The sequence below is a fragment of the Rhinatrema bivittatum genome, chromosome 9 (genome assembly GCF_901001135.1).
Source record: "Rhinatrema bivittatum chromosome 9, aRhiBiv1.1, whole genome shotgun sequence".
Taxonomy (NCBI): Eukaryota; Metazoa; Chordata; class Amphibia; order Gymnophiona; family Rhinatrematidae; genus Rhinatrema; species Rhinatrema bivittatum.
Genome location: NC_042623.1, coordinates 121,737,017 through 121,762,281, shown reverse-complemented (window position 1 = coordinate 121,762,281; position 25,265 = coordinate 121,737,017). Strand labels below are relative to the sequence as shown.

General features: G+C 40.9%; 1 protein-coding gene across 5 annotated transcripts in view; it reads right to left on the bottom strand.

Moving 5' to 3' along the window:
• The window catches only part of SRGAP1 (SLIT-ROBO Rho GTPase activating protein 1), a 483,812-nt gene that overhangs the window by 291,332 nt on the left and 167,215 nt on the right, over positions 1-25,265 (bottom strand). For all 5 annotated transcript variants that reach the window (XM_029615376.1, XM_029615375.1, XM_029615378.1 and 2 more), the window contains exon 2: positions 11,267-11,462. In XM_029615376.1, coding sequence (XP_029471236.1) covers positions 11,267-11,462 — 196 coding nt within the window. The remainder of the gene's footprint in view (positions 1-11,266; positions 11,463-25,265) is intronic.

The window sequence follows — 25,265 nt, the reverse complement described above, 5'->3', positions numbered from 1 at the left end:
AATAACGTAGGTCTATCTATAACCTCTAGTTCAGAATTTTCTAGGAAATCGGTTAAATTTTCCTGAATATTTCCTCTATTTGAAGTAGGAAGGGAAGTTCGATTAGGCAGAAAGAAGCATCTATTAATATTGGGCAAATTTTCCTCTTGGAACCCCAAAACTTCCTTCAGGAATTTTTTCAGTGATATATAAGGATTTTCTCCTATTACACGAGGAAAGTTTAATATCCTAATATTTAATTGTCTATGAACATTTTCCAGTGCTTCAATCCTTCTCGCTGTGAATTGATTGTCCTTTGCAACAGCAGCTTTGAAATTTAGATTTTCCTGTTCTTTTTCTTCAAGTTTTTCAATTCTCTTTGTAACCAAATCAAATTTCTGTTGGATTTCCTGTGAATTTTGAGTCCCTTGAGAAGCTAACACTTCCACTTTCTCATTAACTTGATTAACTACGGTCGCAACCCCTACCATCAAATCCCACAACGCTGCATTTGTCACAGTCTCTGGTCGCTCTGGGATTTTTAGGGGTGCCGCAACTGGGGAGGTTACCCGGGGTAAAGGCAGGAAAATATCCGCGGGACTTACCCCAGTAGCCCCTTCTCCATGGCCAGTCTCTGTTGTTCCCGAAACTTGGTTCACCTCTCCCGGGTCGGCTGCGTTGTTTTCCTGTGCACTTGGCACAGCAGTCGACGTTAGCGTTGGTAACTCTGCAAATGCTCCGGAAGCAGAACCACTCTCCGGCGCATCAAGTTGAAACATCCGACCAGTTTCCTGCTTTGGTGCAGCCCTCAGGTCCGGACTCAGGCTTATCTCCTCCGGAGCGGACTCCCCTCTCTGCTGGCTCCGCTCCAAGGTCTCCTCGATCCCTGGTAGTAATGTGGTGGAGGAAGTAAGAAAACGGGTAATCTCCTGGTAAGCCGCCGAAGTTAGTTGGGGGGTCGAGGGGTAAACCCTGACTTTCCCCTTCCTTTTCGGTGGCATTTTTCCTTTTTAGGTCAAACTTTTTCAGCAAAATCGTGGAGCGACCCGTAGCCCGTTCCTACTGTGTCGCCATCTTGGATCCTCCAGTACGCCCGGTCCTCAAGTCTTTTGAAACCTCCTTAATCTCAAGAACAAGTTGAACAGAGCTGTGAAGGGCTGGGTTAGCACATTATGTGCATGTTCAGTATTCTGGGGTGTATCCCTTTGGGTCCCGTGGCTTTACCCACTCTTGTTTAAGCATGTCAAATACTTCCTCCTGTATGTTATCAAATGATTTATTTTGGGCTTTTATCCCTTTAAAGCCTACTTGTTTACCTCTCCTGTGTTTGACTGTGGGGAAGAGCAGATTGGGACAGCAACCCTTGCTTAGTGTAAATGCCAGTCTAAGTAGGAATGGAAACGATAGCTAAGGACTGAACCACCCCTTCTTGGGATGAATGTAAGCCATCTCATCTGCAAAGATCCTTATTCTCCCAGGTACATTCTCAGTCAGCAGATGTACCCAATACACCAACTTCTAAAAAGGTCATGGATTTGGCTACCTGTCCAAAATCCCTCCCCAACTCCTTAAACCGCTTTTGAATAGTTTGCAACTGTTCATTTCTCAGGTCACTTGTACCTAGGTGTACAATGATATTTAGTTCATCTGCTTTTCACATTTCTATAGCTAACTTCTGCACTTTCTGCCCATCCCTGAAGGCCAAAGCAAATGACTTGTCTCTCCCCCTACAGTTATTTCCTAACTCGATGCCCCTTCATTATGGAGCTCTCTACCGGCATTTGTCTTTCTTTTGCTTGCCTCTGTCATCTCTTATAAGGTCCTTAGCACAGTAGTGTTCCTCATCTGTTTTAATCCCTGCCGAGTACGATTTACTTCCTGTGGAAGAGCAGAAAACAGCAGGTGTCTGTGATCCACAGTCCGCGTGCTCCTTCTCAGAGACTTTTGTGCTGGTGGTACCAGATAGAATAGTCTTTTCTTTTAACAAAAACTGTAGTTTAGTCTTTAGTCTGGTGATTTCTCTCTTTAATCTCAACAGCTGAGCACAGACAGGGCAACCTTCAAGCTTCAACAAAATTGGTCTGACCCACAGATATTTCAGTGAACTATTTCCCTCATCCTCCACTCATTTGTACATCAATTATAGAAAAGAAAAAATACACCAGGGACTATTTTCCTAAATGAGCAGGCTCAACTGAAATGTCCACTGCCAATCACAAATCTGTCACTATATATGAAGTGGAAGCAGTGAACTGAGGGACTGTATACTTGCAAGGTGTAGGCCCCTGTGAAGCTAAAAAAAAAAAAAAAAAGCAGTTATCTATTCAGAAAAGGAAAAAAGTGGATTTCTCTTTAAAAATCCAGCAGAAATAGAAGCCCCGACCTCCTCTCAGAAAGCGAGAGAGAATTAAACACAGGTACCATACAGGAACAGAAAACAGCTCTCTTCAAATAAGGGCGTATTTGTTCGGGCTCATGTGAAACTCTCAGCACACAGAGGAACTCCAGAGGCAGGATTGGTATGGAACACCCCTGTGATCTTTTGTGTGAACGTGTTACTGATAATAATAATTTAGAGTTATTAAAAGCCACAACCAGGAAGCTCATAGCAATTTACAATGGGAAATATAATCCAGACATATTAAATAAAAACAAACCATCCTCTAAAACGCATCCTGGAAAAATATTATCCTCCCAACCGAATAATGTATCATAGAAAACCTGCTTTATACATACATACCCAACACATTAACCCTAAATACAAAAAATTAATATGGTAATTTCCCCTTTAAGAATCACCCATATAGTTATATTTTTCTAACTCTCTACCCACTAAATCATAAATGGTTTAACTTTACATCAAAATAAATCCCTGCCTATCCTGCTTTCATCCGTCTACCAGCTAGGAGTAGCAGCCTAGTGGTTACAGCAGCAGGGAAGCCAGGGTTCAAATCCTACAGCTGGACCCTGTGACCTTGGGAAAGTCACTTATCCTCTTCTCATTTTACCCTCCATTGCCTCAGGTCTTGCATTATTTTAGATAAACACCATGTGTGCTTAGGATAATGAAGGAAATAGCGCTTTGCATGAAGCAGTAAAATACTACACTATTTTGTCACATCATGGGTTATTTTCTTGGACTATAAAAGCCAGTCTTCCTGCAGCTGCTTTTTTGACAGTTTGTCAGGCATTGGAGAGGAGAGAGCTTTACATCACCTACTTGCGTAGATTGTCTCCTCTTTAACGGCTTTCCTGCATGTTAATCTTTCCCATTGTCTGCTGCCTCTATCTGTATATGAAAGAAGTGTGCATGTGTTTGTATCTGTCTTATCTGTCTTTTTTGTTTAGAGTAAAAGGGAGGAGAGAGTGTGGACATGAAAGGTGTGAGGATGGCAAGCGGAAGGAATGTGCCTGGGTGTGAGAGGGTCAGTGCGGGGCAAATAAGTATAGAGAGGAGAGAGTTAAGGAAGGTCAAGCAAGACAGGAGGGATGGGAGCAGAGGAGAGCAGGAGTGCTAGGATGAGAGCAATGGCAGAGAGGAGCAGCAGAGGAATAAAGAGAGGAAGGTGGAGATAGTGAGAGGAAGGAGGTGGAGGGGGAAAGTCAGGAGACTCAGGAGGAAGGCAGATGAAGATGAGAGAGCATAGAGAAAGGGAAAAGCAGAAGACAGAGCAGGTGTACAACAGGTGTGGACACTGTTTAAAAATACAATCCTAGATGCACAGTCCAGATGTATTCCAACATTAAGAAAGATGGAAGGAAGGAAAAATAATTACCAGCATAGTTAAAAGGTGAGGTGAAAGAGGCTATTTTAGCCACAAAAAAAAAAAAATCGTTCAAAAACAAAGAAGGATTCATCTGAAGAAAATAGGAAAAAGCATAAGCATTGTCAAGTGAAGTGTAAAACATTGATAAGGCAGGCGAAGAGAGATTTTGAAATTAAATTGGCCGTAGAGGCAAAAACTCATAATAAAAACTTTAAAAATATATCCAAAGCAAGAAACCTGTGAGGGAGTCGGTTGGACCATTAGATGACCGAGGGGTTAAAGGGGCTCTTAGGGAAGATAAGGTCATTACAGATAGAAGCAAATAATTAATTTAGTCTATGTTTACTAATGAGGATGTTGGGGAGATTCTGGTTCTGGAGATGGTTTTCAAGGGTGAGGAGTCAGATGAACTGTACCAAATCACTGTGAACCTGGAAGATGTAGTAGGCCACACTGACAAACTGAAGAGCAGCAAATTACCTGGACTGGATGGTATGCGTCCCAGAGTTCTGAAGGAACTAAAAAATGAAATTTCTGATCTATAAGTTAAAATTTGTAACCTATCATTAAAATCATCCATTGTACCTAAAGACTGGAGGGTGGCCAATGTAACCCCAATATTTAAAAGGGGCTCCAGGGGCGATCCAGTAAACTATAGACCAGTGAGCCTGACTTCAGTACCGGGAAAAATAGTGGTAACTATTCTAAAGATCATAATCACAGAGTACATAAAAAGAGATGGTTTAATAGAACACAGTCAGTATGGATTTACCAAAGGGAAATCTTGCCTCTCAAATCTGCTTCATTTTTTTTTAAAGGGGTTAATAAACATGAGGATAAAGGTGAACCAGTAGATACAGTGTATTTGTATTTTCAGAAGGAGTTTGACAAAGTCCCTCAAGAGAGACTTCTAAGAAAACTAAAAAGTCATGGGATAGGTGGCGATGTCCTTTCGTGGATTACAAACTAGTTAAAAGACAGGAAACAGAGAGTAGGATTAAATGGTCAATTTTCTCAGTGGAAAAGGGTAAACAGTGGAGTGCCTCAGGGATATGTACTTGGACCAGTGCTTTTCAATATATGTATAAATGATCTAGAAGGGAATACGACGAGTGAGGTAAACAAATTTGCAGATGATACAAAATTATTCAAAGTAGTTTGAATAATTAATCATAAACAGATTGTGAAAAATTGCAGGACCACCTTGCGAGACTAGAAGATTGGGCATCCAAATGGCAGATGAAGTTTAATGTGGAAAGTGCAAGGTGATACATATAGGGGAAAATAACCCATGCTATAGTTACACGATGTTAGTTCCATATTAGCAGCTACCACCCAGGAAAAAGATCTAGGAGTAATAGTGGATAATACATTGAAATCGTATTGAAAACGGAAAATGTCATAATGCCTCTGTATCGCTCGATGGTGAGACTGCACCTTGAGTACTGTGTACAATTCTGGTCGCCGCATGTCAACAAAGATATAATTGCAGTGGAGAAGGTACAGAGAAGGGTGTCCAAAATGATAAAGGGGAAGGAACAGCTACTCTATGAGGAGGTTAGGCTGTTCAGCTTAGAGAAGAGATAACTGAGGGGGAATATGACAGAGGTCTTTAAAATCATGAGAGGTCTAGAATCGATAAATGTGAATTGGTTATTACTCTAACAGAAAATAGGAGGACTAGGGGGCACTCTATGAAGTTAGCAAGTAGCACATTTAAAACTAATCAGAGAAAATTCTTTTTCACTCAGCGTATAATTAAGCTCTGGAATTTGCTGCCAGAGGATATGGTTAGTGCAGTTAGTATTGTTGGGTTTAAAAAAGGTTGGGTAAGTTCTTGGAGGAGAAGTCCATTAACTACTATTAATCAAGTTGGCTTAGGGAATAACCACTTTTATTAGTGGCATCAGTAGCATGGGATCTAGTTAGTTTTTGGGTACTTGCCAGGTACTTGTGGCCTGGATTGGCCACTGTTGGAAACAGGATGCTGGGCTTGATGGACCTTTGGTCTGACCCAGTATGGCAATTTCTTATGTCATGTTCACAAGGACTCCTTGATCCTTTTCCTGGGTGGTAAATTGCTATCGCTTTCAAATAAACCATTTCTGGAAAATTAATAAACCTCAAATTCCTTCCCCAAATCACATATCTGAAGCTTTCCAACTTCCTATGTACAAAAGAGTTGCCCTTTATTATAGCACTTCCATGTTTCTCCAATTTCAAACAATTGTTTCATCTTGACAATTCAACTTCCATAATCTTTAAGGTCCTTCTCATAGCCCTCAATAGTGGCCACAGAGGGTTTTCTTAAATTTAAAAGCCTCACCATTGGTGGAAGAGGAAAACTGCAATATATCTGGAAGAAGTATTTTGTCCAAACTCCCCCTAAATCCAGCTCCCATCTTGCCCAGTAATTCAATCTCATCTCCAAGACCAATTTCCTCCATTGCTCCTACATGCTATGCTTCCATAAGCACTGAACAATCACTCATCTGCCCTCCTTCTTCTGCATCACTCAAACCACTTAACCAGGTCTGGGACATAAAAGACTCCCAAACAGTTAAGCACTGGTTGTGGCGGAATGGTGTGCCCCTCCAAAGTCTTGGATACCTCAAAATCTTGGTATGTCCCTCCATTTAGTCTCATCAGTGAAGATCCCCTTCTTGTTGGTAGAGTCACGGGTATACACTGGGTCAAAGCCTGCATCCACGCTGCCAAACTCGAGAAGGAATCTATCGAGCCCAATGTACCATAGTCAAGGGAATGGGAGATTAGACTGGAGCCTTGGCTTTCTTCTTATTTATCAAAATTGTTTTTATATATATATCACATACTCCATAGATCATAGTGGTTTACAAAATGCACATACATAATAAAAAAAACTATATATTCAAAAAACATTGCATGTACAGTCAGATAAAAACAAGTACAAAAACTATTCAGACAAGAACACAAGAGCTAAGCCATGTTAATCTTCAAATGCCTTTCTGAATAGCCATGTTTTCAAGGCCTTCTTAAAAGCCTTTATATCTGCAAGAGTTATATGTATTCAATTTCTATATGGGCATGAAGATCAAGTGGCTTGGATACAACCCTGAATACCTTTACATCAGAACTCCTGGACACTTCTTGAGCTCATGAAAAAGCCCTTCAAGTGGCCTTATATATTCTAGGAGACAACCTTTTGAATGACATCCATGACCCAGACATCTGCAATGGATTTTCCCCAGACTTGGAAGTTCTGCAGCTTCTCTCCTACTAGCAGATATAGGTTGTTCTGTTTTCTGTTACAAGGGCTTCATCCTTCTCAAAAACTATGCAATTAAAAGGGCCTGCAGAGCCTTGCATCCCCTGGGAAATCAATATTCTCTCTTTTCTGGAAATCTCTATTTGGAGGGAATTAAAGGACTATTGCCTGTGTCCAGATTTGTCCTGTGACAACGTGGACTTCTCTCTTTTGGCCATCTTCTTAAACAGCTTTTTAAAATCAGAATTTAACCTTCAAAAGGGACCTAAAACATGTGCCTTTGATAGGATGTGTCCAGAAATCAACCTTGTAGCCACAAGCCCTTCCTTTCTGCTACTCTAAAAGACATAACTTTGGAGGAGAGATTAAACGAGTTGTATGCTGCATTTGCTAAGACCTTTGTCGCCCTAACCAGTAAGAATAAGAATAGCCACCTCCAATATATTAATAGCCTCTTGTATGTTCTGGTACAACTTGATCATGGCTTTAGCATGTGCTGAATGATGCACATGGTGGATTGCAATAAGCGGACAGTAGTCAGCCACATAGGAGGCAACTGCTGAAAATATTTGGGGGTGCTGAATTCAACACAAATTACAACACCCCCGTCCTCATACAAATAAGAAAAAAAATCGGTGGATCATGAGTGTGACTGACTAACTTGTATTTAAGAAGGTAATTTTCAGACAATCTGCATAGGGCTAGTCTGCATACTTTAACCTAACTTTTCCAAATGGACTTAGGTGCAGAAATCTGCTTTGAACATTTGCTGGTTGCCCCGATCTGCTCAGGGACATCCAAGCAGAAAGTTACATCCTGCTTGATATACATGTAGCTTTCTGAATGTAAATTTACAAACATACTTCCTAAAATGAAAAGTAGGCCCCACCCAGAACACAGACTTTGAGTGCAGGTAAAAGTATGCATGTTACATACCTCCTTTTACCTGTAGAACAACCACACACCCCCATTCTACCCTCCCCCCCTCGTCCCGGTTGATTTTCAAAGTGCCATGTATGCACATAAAATAGGGTTTGATGCATGTAAGCCTCTTTTAAAAGCAACCTCTAAATGTCCAGAGAGGATATAGGGAAGACTCCTGTGGCCCAAACAAAAGCAAGGGAAGCGCTCAAAGTACCTTCAGTTATTCTACTCAATCCCAGCTCATCCCCACCCTGTCTCTCACCCTCCACTCTTAGAATCATAGCCAAAATTGCCATGGTCCTGACTATATGAACCTTGTCATGGCCTTCTAAGATCAAACCTGTCAGAGTAAGCTGCTATGCAATTAGATATGGTGTGAGGCTATCGGTACACACAAAAACTCCACAAATGGCTAGAAAGATTTTTCCAGGATTTTCCAGAAGTCTGAGAAATCTGCTCTTAGAGTATTCTGTGATCACATGACCCTGTGTCATTGATATGCTTTTCATCTGCAAATCCTCAGTACCTCTGATGCCTGAACCAAAGATGACCCCACCAGGATTTATTGCTCTCTCTCTCGTTTTCTTCAGATCTATAATGCTAAACAATTTCACAATTCAGGGTTATACCAGAGTTATAAGTATAGGCACCATGTCAGTACCCTACAAAAATAGTGCAGCAAAGCCAGTTAGAATAAGTAGGCCCAGGCTGGAGCAATGGTTCAGAGATCAGTTCTAAGATATGTTTCATCCATGCTGCACCAGTAGAGAAAGGTGGCCTTGGGCAACAGCAGTAGAAAAATATTGCTTCCTTCAGAGATAAGTAAAAGCTTGTATTTTTGTGAAAAGAAAGAGTTCATCAGAATAAAGTATATTTAGCTGAGCTAATGAGCCCATGTGTAGATGAGCAGTTACAAATGGCCATAATCTTTACTGGTTAGTAAGACACATGCTTTGCAGGCTGATATTAAGTGTAGGCATTTTGCTATCTGTAATCAGGACTGTGCCCCCTATCAGGAAGTTAATCATGGTATTACAATTATGAATCCGATAAATCCCATTACAGAGGACATTTTTAAATGATGCGCAGAGCATATGAGGATACTTTCTAAATGAAACTCCTCAGCTTCCCTTTGAACATGCAGGAGCCGACAGGGCCACAGGCACTTAAGTATCTGCGGATTTGCAGGTGCAAAGTCAAACCAAGCGCTGGGATTTCAAAATGAAATGCTTTCTCATTGTTGGCCAGCACCTCCCTTTTTAGTGCAGGTGCTTTTACTTCAAGGGAGAGAGCAATCTTCAGCCAGGAACTATTTAGCTACCCATGTAAAATTATTTGAAGTTTGTCCTTCCTTGTCTTTTGTCATTCTTCTTTATCTCACCGTATCTCAGAGCAGAACCTAGGGCCAAACCCTGAATCCCTGATTCACCTATGAGCCTAAAAAAAGGAAATGTGAAGATCTTCAGTGATAGAGATTCTAACAACTGGAAGCTTGGCCTCTGTTACTACCTCCTTGAGGTATGGAAAAGCTCCAAAACCTTCCTGGTCTGAAAGGCCTCCCGCATGGAGCTGGAAAGAGAGTCCAGATCTGGAAATTTGTAGCCTAATCCCACGATTGCTGTACCATTTCCCTCCTTGAGAGGCCTGGTTCATATCAGCCACAATGAAATCTGTGTTCAAAAGGAAACCTGATGGTTCAATCCTAAAATAAGAATATGACCCAGAGTATACCAAGACGCTCCAGAGTTACCTAGGGAAGCTATGCTGTGAGCTCTTCCATACAGAAAACCAAGGTTTCAGGCAGGGGTGTTGCTAGGTACTTCAAAGGCCCATAGGACCTTTCCTTCTTCCATCCCCTGTCCCCCAAGGTTCCAACTTTTCCAGACCAGGTTGGACCCTCGAGGACCAGGGGAGAGGGGAGAGACACCGGACTCCCCCCTCATTTGCATAAATATGCCACCACTACCCCTGAACCTGCCTTCTCTTGCTCATCTCTGTTCCTTCTGCTCTAGCATCCCCAGGACAGTGATAATGGACAATCTACAAAGGGATCAACAGAACCAACAGAGCTACCAATGATAAGTGATACACTCATGAACCTATTTGAATAACTGAGCATAATCTGCATAGATGCATGCATTCCATTAACTGTGTATGCAAATGTGTATATGAGTGCACTGCTCTTTTTTCCAAATGTTACAGAAATATTATGAGTGCATCAATCATCTTTCACCCTTCACTGATCTCTTCTTAAGATGCACTCACTGCTGTCTGAGGGACCCAGACACAGCACAGCACATACAGCCTTTAGGTTAAGTATTGAAGACATTTAGAATTGTGCTGTCTTTAATTTGATGCTGAAAACAAAATGAAAATGAATCCTCTGAAAAAAGTGAATTACAATTACAATACAGTAAACCTTCCATACCAAAACAGCACTAGCTGCCAGCTCACAAACAGTATCAGCCCTACCTATAAAAAGGCAACACTGCACATATTACACCTGGCCCTAAAACACCAGTACACTTCCTATTAGAAAAAAAGAATAAGCCAAGCTGTTATAGATCCCGACACAGAAACAAGCTAAACTCTATATGCAGTACAACAATAAAATCAAGAAATATAAAACATCATAATAGCAAAACCATACTCATAGAAAGAATAAATAAGAGTGGCGATTTTGATAGCTAAAACAATATCTTTTCAAGATACTAAGATCCTTCTGGACAATGAGGGGTGTTACCTAGTGTGGAAGGCCTTCTAAATGGGAAACCTATTATGTTTTGTAATATATATGCCCCCAATAATTATGAGCATTCCTTTTTTGTTAAATTAGTGAAACTCTTATAGACCTAAGGGCATGCACCAATAATACTGAGGAGGCAGGGCCGCAGAACCACAAGGGAAACTAGGCCTGGGCTTAGGGCGCTGATCATTGGGGGGCGCAAGCCTTGTGGGCCTCTGGCTGCAAGCGGCGGCAAGGGGGAGGAGTAGAGTTTCAGCTGCTGACAGCCCAGCGCTATCGGGGCTGAGATCGGGGTGGAGGCGCGGCTGCGAGCAGTGCAATTGGGGCTGAAATCGGAGTAGCGGCGCAATGGGGGGGGGGGGGGGAGACAAGGGGGGGGCGCAAGGTGCCTAATCCCTTTGCACCGGCCCTGTGGGGGGGGAGGGGATCAATTTTGTTGTCAGGATGCAGCAATGATGCAACTAATGGAAGCTGCTGGTCTCAACTGCATGACCCAAGTAGTACCGTAGTGCCAATAGATCAGGAGTACTGGAGAGTATAAGAGAAAAATGCTAACATGGAAGAACAATCACGCTGAACAATGTAAACATAAGCACTGCTTACTTGTACTGCTGATGATCTTTTGTACTTCTTGTTTTGGCCATGAACCTTTCTGCCAATTTTTCTAGGTTGCGGGAATACTCCGTTTCTATTTCTGATTTCTTGCGGAAAAAGTCTTGCAAGTCCTGCAGGAGCTGCACCCTCATCTCCGTCTGTTGCTCCAGACATTTCTGCTGTTCCACTAGCTGAGCTCGAATCTCTGAAACAGAAAGCACACAATGGAGGATCACTCAAAGAGCAAACGACAAAAGGAACTGGTTTGCTTTGTTTTCAATCATGTATTAAAATGTCACTGGCAGTAGCACGCAACCACACACCAAGGCCACATTTCTAGGATCAATGCAATTTAGAAAAAACAATCTGTCTCCAGCGATGTTATCACGAAAAGCTTAATATTTCTAGAAAATATCAATGTGCATGATCGCATTATAATTCTGATACAGACAATTATAATATTTGAAGTGTGCATCTAAGGCTCCCAGTGGCTGTCCATTTAAAATTCGAACCCTCGTTTTAGAGCAATGAAGGGTTTGGGACCGCATCCTGAGTACATACAGTCATAAGAGTTGATATTTGCACAGGAAGCTTTCCTGTGCGCGACCTCATTCGAGTACAGGAGACTTCGAGGAAAAGGCTGCAAGCATGTTCAGATATTGCCCCCCACCTTTAGAATCTAGTCCCAGGGGATATTCCCCAAGAAACCAATTAAAAATGTCGCTTTTTATCAGTGATATCTGGTTAGAAAGAAGCAACGATTCAGAATTTCTTTCTCCAGCCTTTTATTTTTGTTCTTATTGTTTTTTGGAGCTGTTAGACTGGAGGATATTGTTCTTTTTTCATTTGTCACCCCCCTCACTGTGGAATAGGTTCCCAGTGCAGCTGAGGAAAGAGAATGATAGAAAGCAATTTAGACAACAGATTAAGGCCATGTTATTTAGAGGCTTCTGGAACTGTTAAACGTTTGGTTTTATATACGTTTTTAGCAATGTTTGTCGTTCTGTTATTGTTCTTATTTTATGTTCGTATATTTGTAAGAACATACGACATGCCATACTGGGTCAGACCAAGGGTCCATCAAGCCCAGCATCCTGTTTCCAACAGTGGCCAATCCAGGCCATAAGAACCTGGAAAGTACCCGCAATGAACAGAATCTCCTGGAAAAAGCAGAACATACAATTTTAAAATAAATAAATAAAAATATTAGGCTATTGAGGAGTATGTTTTAGTGTGCATGTTTCAGAATAAGGCCTGATTTTAAAAAGCATTTACGTGCTTACAGCTGTAAATGTAAGTGGGCTTTTGAAAATTGAAACAATATATGCCATTGAATTGTCAATAGGATGCTCACGTGTAACTGCACTTTACATATATAAATGGCTTTTTAAAATTGCTATGACAATTAATTTTAAAATTACCTCCTAAAATAGTTTGTTGTATTATTTTTCATTAATTTACAATCGATAATTATATTATCAATTTTTATGACTGTTTTTGTAATCAGTTTACTACTGGTTTGCTGCCTTAAATATATTTCTATGGAAAGACAGTTTATAAATCAAATCCATGGTATCTGGTATTGATTATTTTAAAAGCTTATTAAGTAAGCTTCATAGTTGGTTGCTATTTATACTAAAATTGAATATATTACTTCCCAATGTATTTAGAATCTCTTTCCTCTATTCGGTGCTTTCAACAATCTGACTTGGCATTGAATCTCATTATTCTTAGACCTCTAATCACCATCTGCTGTATGTGGTAATTTTCACTTGGTGCTCCTGTTTCTAAACATCCATTTCTGGAGTTGCAGGGATCCCAAAATATCTCTTTCCATTCTAAAGAGCACATTAGTGGCTATGCAGTCTTTGGAACAGAAACCACAATTCCACTTCTAAACTGTAGGCACTGCAACAAGACGGGTATGCAATGGGCACATAAAAAACCGCAGACTAAAAATCACATGAGAGTGCCCCACAACTTCACAAGTGCCAACTGTAAATACAAACATGCCTTCTCCATTTTAGGCATTACCCATACGAAAAGTACATTACTAGAGGCAACTGTGATAATTCTGCAGCAACCTAAATAGATTTTTTTAAATATTTGATGGCCCACAATTAGATGAAATAATTGATTTGGACTGAGACAGGGAAATTCTTAAATTTCTAGTACTTAAACGTTAGAAAACATACAAAGAATATGAAAACAAGAGAGACAAATGTATAGAAATGCATGCACTTTACTGCATTAATTAATCAATTGATAGTTTTTTCTGACCGAAGAGAAAAGGAGGAGGAAGTAGAAATGGAGAATCCTGGGTCAGTGCACCTTTTTCTGTTACTAATTCATTTAATAGAAACCTGTAGAGTGGGCTTTATCTCTGAAGGAGGAACTTAACCTCCCAAAACCTCATGGACAACAGCATCTCTAACTATTTTGATTAAAAAAAAAAGAAAAGAACACAAACACACAAAAAGAATCCTGTCTATCAGAAACCAAGATTTTCTGACAATGGGTCCTTATGAAAATGTCTCAGTGTGTCTCTTACAACAATTTGTCATTTTAATATTAATGAACTGTTTTGCCTGCCGACAGTTCATTAACATTTGAAGTGTGTTATGGGGTTTTCTCCTGCATTAATGGAAATGCAAGCACAAGCATTACCATTCATGCATGTTAGATGCCAAAACAGGCGTCAAGGCACTTTAGTAAATATGCCTCATTGTTTTAGAGACATGGCATTTTATAGTTAAAAAGATCAATTATTAAGCTAATTCGCTCATATTATGGGATAAAAAAGTTTAAAAAATATATATTTTTTAAGAAATCCATGATAAATTCTAAGACATTTAGGGCCTCATTTTCCAAGCCGCTCGCACGCGAAAAGTCCCTTATCGCGTGCGATACCAGGATGGGGGCAGAGTAGGCCCTGGAAGAGGAGGAGTCGAGGCGTCACCGGGGCCGACGCCGCGGACAGCGAAAAGGTAGGTGCCTTTTCGTTGCCTATTTCGCTCCCAATAGCTACACCTCCTATGGTGGCGCTATTGGGTGCGAAACCGGCAGCGATCGCACCACGACTGTGCGATCGCTGCCGGCTAGCGCAGGCCCGCCCCCCATTTCGGCCCCCCCGCCCCTCATCTTCTAAAGTATCGCAGGCCTGCGATACTTTAGAAAATGAGGCCCTTATTGAGATATAAATGAAAACAAAAGCCTCCAGTTGCCCAGACTGTTCAGGATTTGCCTATTTATAAATTGCCATCTGTCAGGGACCCCTGGTGATTTACTTATTTAAAATAATTATATTCTGCTCGTCTCCATTGTTCTTGATGGGTTACATAGCAAACATACATAATAAAACAAAATCTAAAATGAGTAAACAATACTAAAAAATTAAAAAAGGATAATTCACTAGTAAAACAAACGAGATAAAATTAGTACAAATAAAGCAAAGGCATAAACTAAAAAGAAATAAAAGCTGAACTAAGAATGGCAAAAGAGAAGCAAAAATAAAAGATGTGCAACTCTATCATATCCTCATAAGAGTGTAAATTAGCTGGACAGCATAGGGCAGATCACATAGACAATCCAGAAGACTCCTTTCAAAAAGTACACATCATAAAGATATGTATAAGGAAAATATATAGTGCAGCTACCTTAAGTTATCCAAAAGTTCAGCTGCAATTAATACTAATCTATGGGTTTTTGTCATCTTCTATTTTGTTGTGTCCTTGTTTGCACCTCACACCTTTTAATTAAGAGGATAACTTTAAAACATGCTTGAGCTCGCCCATATGAGCATGTATATGACATGTATGCCCATGCAGATGTATTTTATATTGTGCACGCAAATGTGCACACACTATATCAAATATGCGTAAGTCCACCCAACAATATGTTCGTGTAGCAAAAAATAGTGGCATGAATTTTAAACACTGCCACCAAATAACTAGATAAGTGGCAGATATTGATTGTGTGTGTGTGTGTGTGTGTGTATTTGGGCTCCTAATTTTAATTTACATGAGGAAATGTAATTCACGTAATTTCTTTAGTGCTTGTTGGCTTTTGTGTGTGTTAAAACATCCAATTTTATAACATGTACGCGAGAAGGAAATTACCAGTTTTACCAGTTGGTCCACCAGTTTGCCCAGTCTATCTCTAGGTCATCAAGAACCCCCTGGTTTTTCAGCCTGAACTCCCCCCAGTTTATCCAGACCTCTCACCCTTTCAGTATTTGGCTTTAAAGAATTTTATTCTGATTTACACCAAATAATTAGCAGGTGTAAATATGCGCAGGTAACAACCGTGTGCGCGACACTTGCACTGGTTATAAAATAGCAACTTATGAGTGTAAATGTTAGCCCTGTCCAGGAATCCCCCTGGCCTGCCTCTTTTTTACACGAGCACATTTATTTGCACACCAGCACTTGCACATATATGTGTGAGGTTCCGCCAATATGCGCTATTTGCACGTGCATCTGCTACTTTGTGCATGCACATCTCTTTTAAAATTCACCTTTAAGTTTCTTGTGAAAAAATAATTAACAGACCACTGGTTCAATCATTTCCTCTACATGCCTTTCCACTAAAGGGCTCAAAGTGAGGTACAACAAACAAGTATTTAAAAAAACAATAAACACAAATCTAAAAACAAAAATAAAATGAGGCAATGATATATTTAAATAAAACAACAAGTAGAATTCGAAAGTGCCTTGGTTCTACATCTACTCATAGCTTCCCATTCAGACTCCCATTCACGCCACCCCTGCCTGTCTCTTGGCATCCCAAAAGTTTGAGATCTCTAGCTGAAGCTATTTCATCGTTATACGAAGGGGGAGGGAGGCAAGATACACACAGACACACCGGTTTGCTCTCATAAGCCAGTGCACAAAAATGAACAGGCAGCCAAAGTAAACTCTCAAAAGCAGGGTTTATACTCTCAATACACAAGCGGGTGTGTTCTGAACAGCTTGAAGGCTTTGTAATCTTTAAATGTAGACCCACAAATAAAGCATTATAATAGTCTAAATAAGAAGTGATCAAAGCATCCGACGGAGATAAGCTCACAACTGGTGAACAAATGGAAGTTGAGGAAAGGCACTTCTAGTGGCCGTTGCAATATGTGCTTCCTTATTCAATTTTGAGTCTAGCACAGTGTTTCCCAACCTTTTCAAGCCCAAGGCACACCCTCATTGACACAAATGCTGTGTGGCACACTAGCCTTCATGGTGCAAGCAGTGCAGACATGGAGAGGACTCATATGGCCAAAAGATAGGGAAGCAGTGAGAGCCTCACCATTCTCAGCCAGGCACAGAGGGGGGGGGGGGGGGGGGGCAGAGACATAAATGAACTTGCCACAGTAGACCAGCTTCTTTTATATACAAGTGCAGGAGAAGGAAGAAATCGGTGTGATGCAGGCAGCTGACTCAGTAAGTTAAGAACATAAGAACATGCCATATGGGTCAGACCAAGGGTCCATCAAGCCCAGCATCCTGTTTCCAACAGTGGCCAATCCAGGCCATAAGAACCTGGCAAGTACCCAAAAACTAAGTACATCCCATGCTACTGATGCTAATAATAGTAGTGGCTATTTTCTAAGTCAACTTCATTAATAGCAGGGGTAATGGACTTCTCTCCAAGAACTTATCCAAACCATTTTTAAACCCAGCTACACTAACTGCACTAACCACATCCCCTGGCAACAAATTCTAGAGTTTAATTGTGCGTTGCGTGAAAAATAATTTTCTCCAATTAGTTTTAAATGTGCCACATGCTAACTTCATGTAGTACCCCCTAGTCTTTCTATTATCTGAAAGAGTAAATAACTGATTCACATCTACCCGTTCTAGACCTCTCATGATTTGACACACCTCTATCATATCCCCCCTCAGCCGTCTTTTCTCCATACTGAAAAGTCAGTACAATGTTCACTACAACCGCTTCCATTTTGGCAGAGTTTAACATGTTTATTTATAGTCAACCACAATCTCATCTAAACACCAATTCAAAAAATTCACTGCTTTAGTAAAATCCAACAGAGAATGGAATGATAGTATTATATTGCAAAAGAGAGCAAAGAGAAAATCGGCTGTAAATCTCTTGTTCCACTCCCAAAAGAAGTCAGTCTCGTATAGCTTAGATCATCACAATATATGCCCTTATCATTAAGAAAAATAAGTATTTACATGTGTAAGCTGCAAGTTTTAACTCATTGTTGAAGCAGTACGGAGGCAGACACCAAAAACATTTAGGATATAAGAGCCATACATCGTAACTGTACAATGGCCAATATTATACTTTGGGGGTAATTTTCAAAGCTACTTACATGCATAAGATTTACCTGGATTTATGCTTGCACATGACTGTTCTAAAACTAACCTGAGCTCAGTATGTATAAAAGTATGCACATAACCCGATTTTGTACCTACTTTTATCCACACTGAGAGGCGCTCCGATGGACAGAGTTGGGTAGGAATCAGCACATTCATGCATATTTTGCAAGTAATTTTCAAAGACTTATGCGCATAAGTAGCCTGTACTGATGCAATTGCTATTTTATAAAAATCAAAAGTATGCACACAGTTTGTGTGCATATATATGTACATAAAAAGGGGTGTTCCAGGATGGAGCCAACAGTTCTGATCTTGCTGTTTGGAAAGACACACCCATACATTTGGCAGCTACTTGCATAATTTTATACCCGCTAATTATATTGCAAAATTGATATCAGACTTGTTTATTGTGTAATGTTGGCTGGGTGGGAACTCTGGGTCACTTGGTGGGGGTGGGGGGGGGGAGTTCAAGCTGAAGAGGTAGAAGCGTATCAATGACCTGGAGAAGGACTGCGCCAACTGGTGGAGAAATTGGTAAACTGGTTAATTTCAATTCCACAGGCATGTTTTAAAATATGACTTCTGCACGTAAATTGGGTTTTATGTAAATCATACTTTAATTTTGCATGTAAAGTATACACGCATATTTTTATTTATTTTTTTAAAAGGCAAGAAAAGTGCATGCTTTCGATACATTGCATGTATTTGCGTGTAAGCATACATAAGCATGCATGTTCGGAGGTAAAGATTCCTATATTTTATGATACGTGGGGGTCATAAAATACGATTGCAGATCAACACACAGCCATATACTTGGGTATAAGCTGCCACGCGTGGTCTTTGAAAGTTATCCTCTCTGTTTTGAAAAAGGTACACACGTACACATACAAGTTTGCGCCTTCTGAAGAGGAAATGTGTGCATGTACTCTGCCAATTACTCGAGTATTTTCAAAGCAAACTTATACTTGAAAAATACTCCATAAAGTCTGCATGTACCATCCTCATGCAGACATTACTACTATTATGCTGGCTGTATGAAAATTATGCTTTTTGTTTTCTGTATTTTAAGTCTGCCCAAAAAACAACAAAATAAGTGCACCAATAAAGCTGTTACCAGGGGTCCCTTTCTTCTCCTGGCCCTTTAGTGCTGAATTTTCAAAGCCATGGTTATATGCAAGTAAATGGTTATGATAAAATTGCCTAGGGCTCAAGATATATATATAGTATGTGTGCTACCTGATTTTGCATGCACTTTTACGCGCACTGGGGACTGGCGTTTGGGGGTGGGGGACAGACTTTTAAAAGTAAGCCATAAAGTTAACCTGCACAAGTTATTCCTTCCAAACAGCAGTTATAGGTTTGTAGGAGTCACTTTGTGCAAGGTGAAGCATTTTCAAAGCACATTTATGTGCATGAATTTGCATTCAAAATGTGGGGTAAAGTATGCCTGTAAAAGTTACAGGCAGACTTTTACCCCCAACTCAAAGGGTTATAACATTACTCTCTTCAAGACATTCATTTGTCCAAGAAAGCAGCCCGAGGGAAGGCATGGGACAGCGGATCCAATATTTGCCATGGGTTGCTCTTATTTGCAGATGACTAAGGTAGAAAAAACAAACCAGGGTATTCATCCTGATTCACATTTGCAAGTGAACAGGTCAATATCTAGATTTGCAGAAAAGGCTGTTGTTGCTAATGAAATGCTATTATTATAAAGGTAAATTAAAAGTCCTCACAATTAATGGCAATCAAATGAAAGCAAATACTGGAAATAAAGGGGATTCTTTAATAGCATATCTAAGGTGAAATATTTCAAATAAATAAAAAAAACTTTGTATTCCAAACGCTAAACACCTGTAAAATGTAACATAATAATCAGGAACATCAGGGGATTTTTGGGGGTCTAGATGGGCCACAAAACCATGTGGATACTTTTTCTTAAAAAAAATAATTGTTAAGGCAAAGGAATAGCATTCTGGACACATTTAAACACCATGTTAAATTTAAACAGCAGGTTATATAGTTTGAGTCATTCTGGCTTCTAGTTTGAGTTTAATTACCCAGAGAAGTATAGCTTAGGGCTTCTTAGATGATGATCTTTACCAAATTAAACTTGGTAATAAAAACTGGAAAGGCTGAACCTGGTAATCAGCAGGAGCCTTGAAATGTTTCCAGAGGAGCTTTAGAGGTTTTCCAAATCAAGGGCAGTCTTTTCCTTGCATTTATACTGTTCAGTATTTTTTTTTTTGTTAGTCACTGCTCATGCTGTTTCAATTTCCAGAATACCTGTTTCGTTTTTTCCTAATTATATGTAGCATGAAAAAAGAAACAGGTAATTTTACATTACCTAGCTTGCTTTAATAAGGAAGGTCAGCTGCAAAGGTGATTTTGTCCATGGAAAATCACTTAAGCCAAATCAAGCCAAATCAAGAGCAAATCAAGAGCATAACTTTTAAGAAGTGATCGTTCTTCGTTCTAATTCTTGCCTATGTGCCTGGTCACAGATCTTTGGAAGAGTAACTGGTGGTCTTTTTCTTTTGACTTTGTCAACAGTTACAGTGGTGTGGGAACAATAAAGTCATTGTTTATAAAACATATGGTTCAAAGGCATAAACAATTATTAAGGGTTATGATTCAACTGCAAACAAACATATCCTGATACTAACCTCAGTCCTAGAATCCTATTACCCCTCCCCCCCTTTTTTTTTTTTTTTTTAAAGTAGAACTCAAGGTAGCTTTGAAAAAGCTCAACTCAAAAACTGCAATGTTTTTAATGTAAAAAGGTAGATTTCACAAATGGAGGCTGGTAAAATATATATATATATTGTCCCTACTGGAACCAGCCAGATTGTGTCACATACAAAAACAGAAAGCCATAGCCCAACAAATGACAGCAGATAAGGACCATAAGGTGCATCTAATCTGTGCAATTTCAGTCTTGTTAACAATGCTACAGTCCCCAGCTGATCTCTGGCTTTCCCCACACCTTTTTCATGGAAATAAAGGTCATCAACAAGACAATGTTTAAAGTGATACCTTTTTATTGAATTATGAATACATTTCTTGACTACACAAACACAAAGTTACACCTCGCAGAGAAGAGCAAGGTCACACTTCCATGCATGAGTGCCCATGAGAGAACGGGGGGGGAAGGAGTCATTTCCAGGCTCCCCACCCTGGATTTTATGAATTGTTTTTATAACTATTTCTATAATTTTGCTTTTATATATTCCTGTGACCATTAAAAAGCATTGGCATACCTTATTTGTACATGCAGTTTTTAATCAGCCATTAAATATAGCATATAAATGTAGATAAAATATTCGGAATAGAATGGGAGCAGCCCTTGATTTATCCCAAATCCACTGGAACATTCTTTATGGTCATCGAGCATGTGGACAGTGTTCATTTTGCAAGCAGACTTTAGAGGACTGTGTATGGAAACTTTCCATTTCTAGTCAAAAATGCCGTTTGTATACTAATAGTGGTTGTATCTCCACACATGTAATACATGTCATAAGTGTCTGTATCCTTTGTTATATGTGGGTCAGACAGAACGGTCTATTAAACCTAGACTGAGCACTATAGTTGCATTCACACCAAAAAAAAAAACTTCAAGCTCCCATGATGGAGCACTATATGGCACAGCAAGGTCAGTTTATTATTATTTATTAACTGCCTTTTTGAAAGCAAACTTTCACCCATGGCAGCGTACAGAAGGTAAATAGGTAACAACGTTGTAGTAGACTAATACAGCAAGAGAACGTTCAGCCAAGGTGGTGTAAATTAGGTAAATTACCTTTTAGTAAATTGGTTTGCAGATCTAAAGTGGGCTGTATTAGAGCAGATTAAGCCCTCCGCATGGGGTGGAGATGGAAAAGCTGTCTTTTACCAGCAGAGAACAATACTGCATTTATATGTTGTAATCAGTAAAGCCTATGGAGTATGAACCTGGAAATTGAGTGGCTCAGTATATTATGACCACTGGGGGAGAATCATAAGTGGCTTACTTGGATGGAGTCCATTGTCAGCAGTCGCCACGAGAAGCTCTTGATTTTTAATGGTTTGTAATTACCCGCTGTTGTGATTGGGGCTTTAAGAGTCATGAGGGCATTTTTAATTCTGCTGTGCATTTTTTTTTTTTTTTTTTTTTTTAACAGAAGATGCCACTAAGATTTTCCATGACTGTAGAGTGGAGTATCTGTACATACTCCCAAAGGAAGCTGGGTTGGGGAAGTGGGGGTGGCTGCGGTACACACTTGGTATACAGACATTAGAAAGTGCGCGCCAATGTGTCTGATCCTATTTTACTAACGTGCTCTTCTGTTTGTACCTGTTTGGTGAAAATCTTTAATAAAACATATTTAAACATAAAAAAATTAAATTGCAGAGCTGTTACTAGTACTTTGCAACCTGTCATTAAATTGTACCTGAAGGCTGGAGGGTGACCAGTGGAACACTAGTTTTTAAAAAGGGATCCGGAAAACTACAGACCAGTGAACCTGACTTCAGTGCTGAGAAATATAGGCATTGGAATGGCAGGGGGACTGCAGGGACCATGGCTCCCCAAAAATATTTCAGCCAGCAACAGAAGAAGAGAAACCTGATCAGTGGCAGGTGAGGCAGCACATTATTTACTATCCCTTCCACCCACCCCCCGACAACCGCCACTGCTGCCCCTGCCCTGATCCCCTCACTCACCTTCCATGCTCCTAAAGAGTTGGTGGATCGTGGGCGTATTCCCCCTCCTCGGCTGCCGGCACCTGAATGACATCATCAGTCGCCTACAGCTGAAGAGGAAGCAGCTGGAGGCCCTGCAAGGCCAGGATCCTCCAACTCTCTAATGGCATGGAGGATGAGTGAGGGGACTGCAGCAGCACTGGAGGGCGGAGGGGCAGAAAGCAAAGCAGAGTTGCTTACCTGTAATAGGTGTTTTCCGAGAACAGCAGGATGTAAGTCCTCACACTTACATGTGCAACTGCAGCCACTTCCCTGTCTCTCAGGCAGTCCATGATATAGCAGGTACATGGAAAAACCAACTCAGAGAAGGCCGGAAGATATTTTGAGGACTGTCAACCTGCTGTCCTCGGATAACACCTGTTACAATTAAGCAATGTTGCTTTCTCCGAGGACAAGCAGGATGACAGTCCTCACCAAAGGGTGAAAACAGGAAAAGTGAAGAAACCCTTTGGTGCGGAAGCACCACCAGTCCCCCCTCTCTGCTTTTTCAGTGAGGCAGCTAACTTAAAAGGGCTCTAGGAGGGAAAAGCAGGCCCAAGCAGGGAAAGGTTCGCGAACCCTTCCGACCACGCCCATGTACCCTCTGGCTTCCTCTTGGACTGAGTGAAAGTCTGAAGACGTGAACAACATAAGGAGGCAGACCCTTGGGCCGTAAGACAAGGAAACAGCCTCCAGGTTGTAGAAAATACCTCCTGCCAATCCCAGCAGGGAGTTGCCTCTGAGGCAAACACAGCCCACAGGGCCCATCTACCCTCAGTAAACATAGGCAACATATACTGAGAGACTCCCGCAGGGTGAGAGCAACCTGAAGAGGTCTGCAAACCTCTCTGCTGAGCGTGAAAACAGGAATGCTGCCAAGAGGCAGCCCCTGTGGAAGATGACTCTCTCACTGATCTGGGACCCCTGAGTGTACCAGAGGAGGAGCAGTCTTATCAGCAGAGCAGACTTCCCATCAGCTGAGCACAGGTATCAAACCTATGGCTCGAAATAATGTCATGGCACACAAGAAAAAACATCCATATGGATAGGGACTGCCTTGTCACTCAAGAAATGCATTTACTGACAGGGTCACCTCTGAAAGAGGAAATAAGAACCCCTAAGTGACTGCAACATGGGTAAGCAGCTGCTTTTATGAGATCCACCATCCCCAACCCATGCTGTTGGAAGGCCTACAGGTCAGTCAAGAAACAGAGGGAGGAGAAACCTCCCCCAGAAATTGAGTGCCAACTAAACGCGACACCGATGAGTAGGAGCAGCATGAAGTGAAACCCTGCATGTTGTGCTAAGCAGATATCCAGAGGCATTCCACCCGTGTGTGAGGAATACACATCTGCTACTTTGTAGTGATATAACAGAGGAGAGAGGGCTCCCGATGGTCAGTCTTCGGATCCTGTGTAAAAATAGAGGGCAGCTGCCACTCAGAGGCTATGTCAACCCAGAGAGTAGGGTGTGAAAACAACCCCTTGCCTGAGCAGAAAACAAGGCACCCAGAGAAGGAAGCTACACAGGGCACCTCTGTGAGACTTCTCATCTCCGAGGCAGGGGACAGCACACTGCTCAACTGGATCAGTTCCATTCCAGAAACCCTTCCCACTTCCAGGATGAGAGTGAAGCACAATCGCCTATTAATTTCTAATGGCAACAAGGACAGTCGCTGGTGGCTGCCTAGTCGGACACGAGGGCCAACATGGCAACCAGGTGCAGGAAAGGCCAGCCAGCCACATTGCTGCACTGATTCACGCAAATCAAAGGCTGCATCGTCGCCCCAGTCGGAGCCTTGCACCAGAGGGGGAATGTGACCTGGAGGGCCTCCCTACGGGGATCTATAAGCGTAAGCCAATAAGGGAGGAGGCCAGTAAGGGCCTCCTCTTTCCTCATAGGGGGAGGTATCCCTGGTATCCACCCCAAAAAATGGAGTGAGCAGGACTGCCTTCTTGGCCAAGACATACCAGTGCACTGGCGACCATGGTAACCGTGGCCGATGCTTTTTAATATATTTATAAATTATCTGGAAAAAGGATCAGCGAATATGGTAATTCAATTTTCAGATGAGACAAAATTATTCTTAAACCACAAATGATTGTGAGAAACTGAAGGGGGAACTTGCAAGACTGGGAAAGTGGTCATTCAAATATCATATGAAATGTAATGTTGACAAATGCAAAGGGATGCACATAGGGAAAAGTAATTCAAACTGTAGTTACACAATGTTAGGTTCCAAATTAGGAGTTACCATCCAGGAAAAGAATCTAAGCATTATCGTGGACAATACTTTGAAATCCTCAGCTCAGTGTGCAGCGGCAGTAAAACAAAACAAAAAAAAAAGCAGGAATTATTAGGAAAGGAATGGAGAATAAAATGAAGAATGTCAAATCTGTATCGCTCCATGGTGAAACCGCACTTGAAGTACTGTGTACAATTGTGGTCACCGCATCTCAAAAAAAATATATAGCTGATGTGGAAAAGGTACAGAGAAGGGCAACCAAAATGATAAAGGGGATGAAACAGGGGCCCTATGAAAAAAAAAGCTAAAATGATTAGGGCTTTTCAGCTTAGAGAAGAGATGGCTGAAGGGGGATATGACAGAAGTCTATAAAATCATGAGTGTAGTGGAATGGAAAATGCGAATTGGTTGTTTACTCTTTCAAAAAATACAAAGAATTGGGGACACTCCATGAAATTAGTAAGTAGCACATTTAAAGCAAATCAGAGAAAACATTTTTCACTTAATACATAATTAAGCTCTGGTACTCATTCCAGAGGATGTGGTATTAGTATAGCAGGGTTTAAAAAAGGTTTGGACAATTTCTTATTTATTTATTTTTTATTTTCTTGGAGGAAAGTCCATAAACTGTTATTAACAAGGTAGTCTTGGGGAAAGCCACTATTAACCCTGGGCATTAGCAGCATGGGATCTTTCAAATATTTGAGATTCT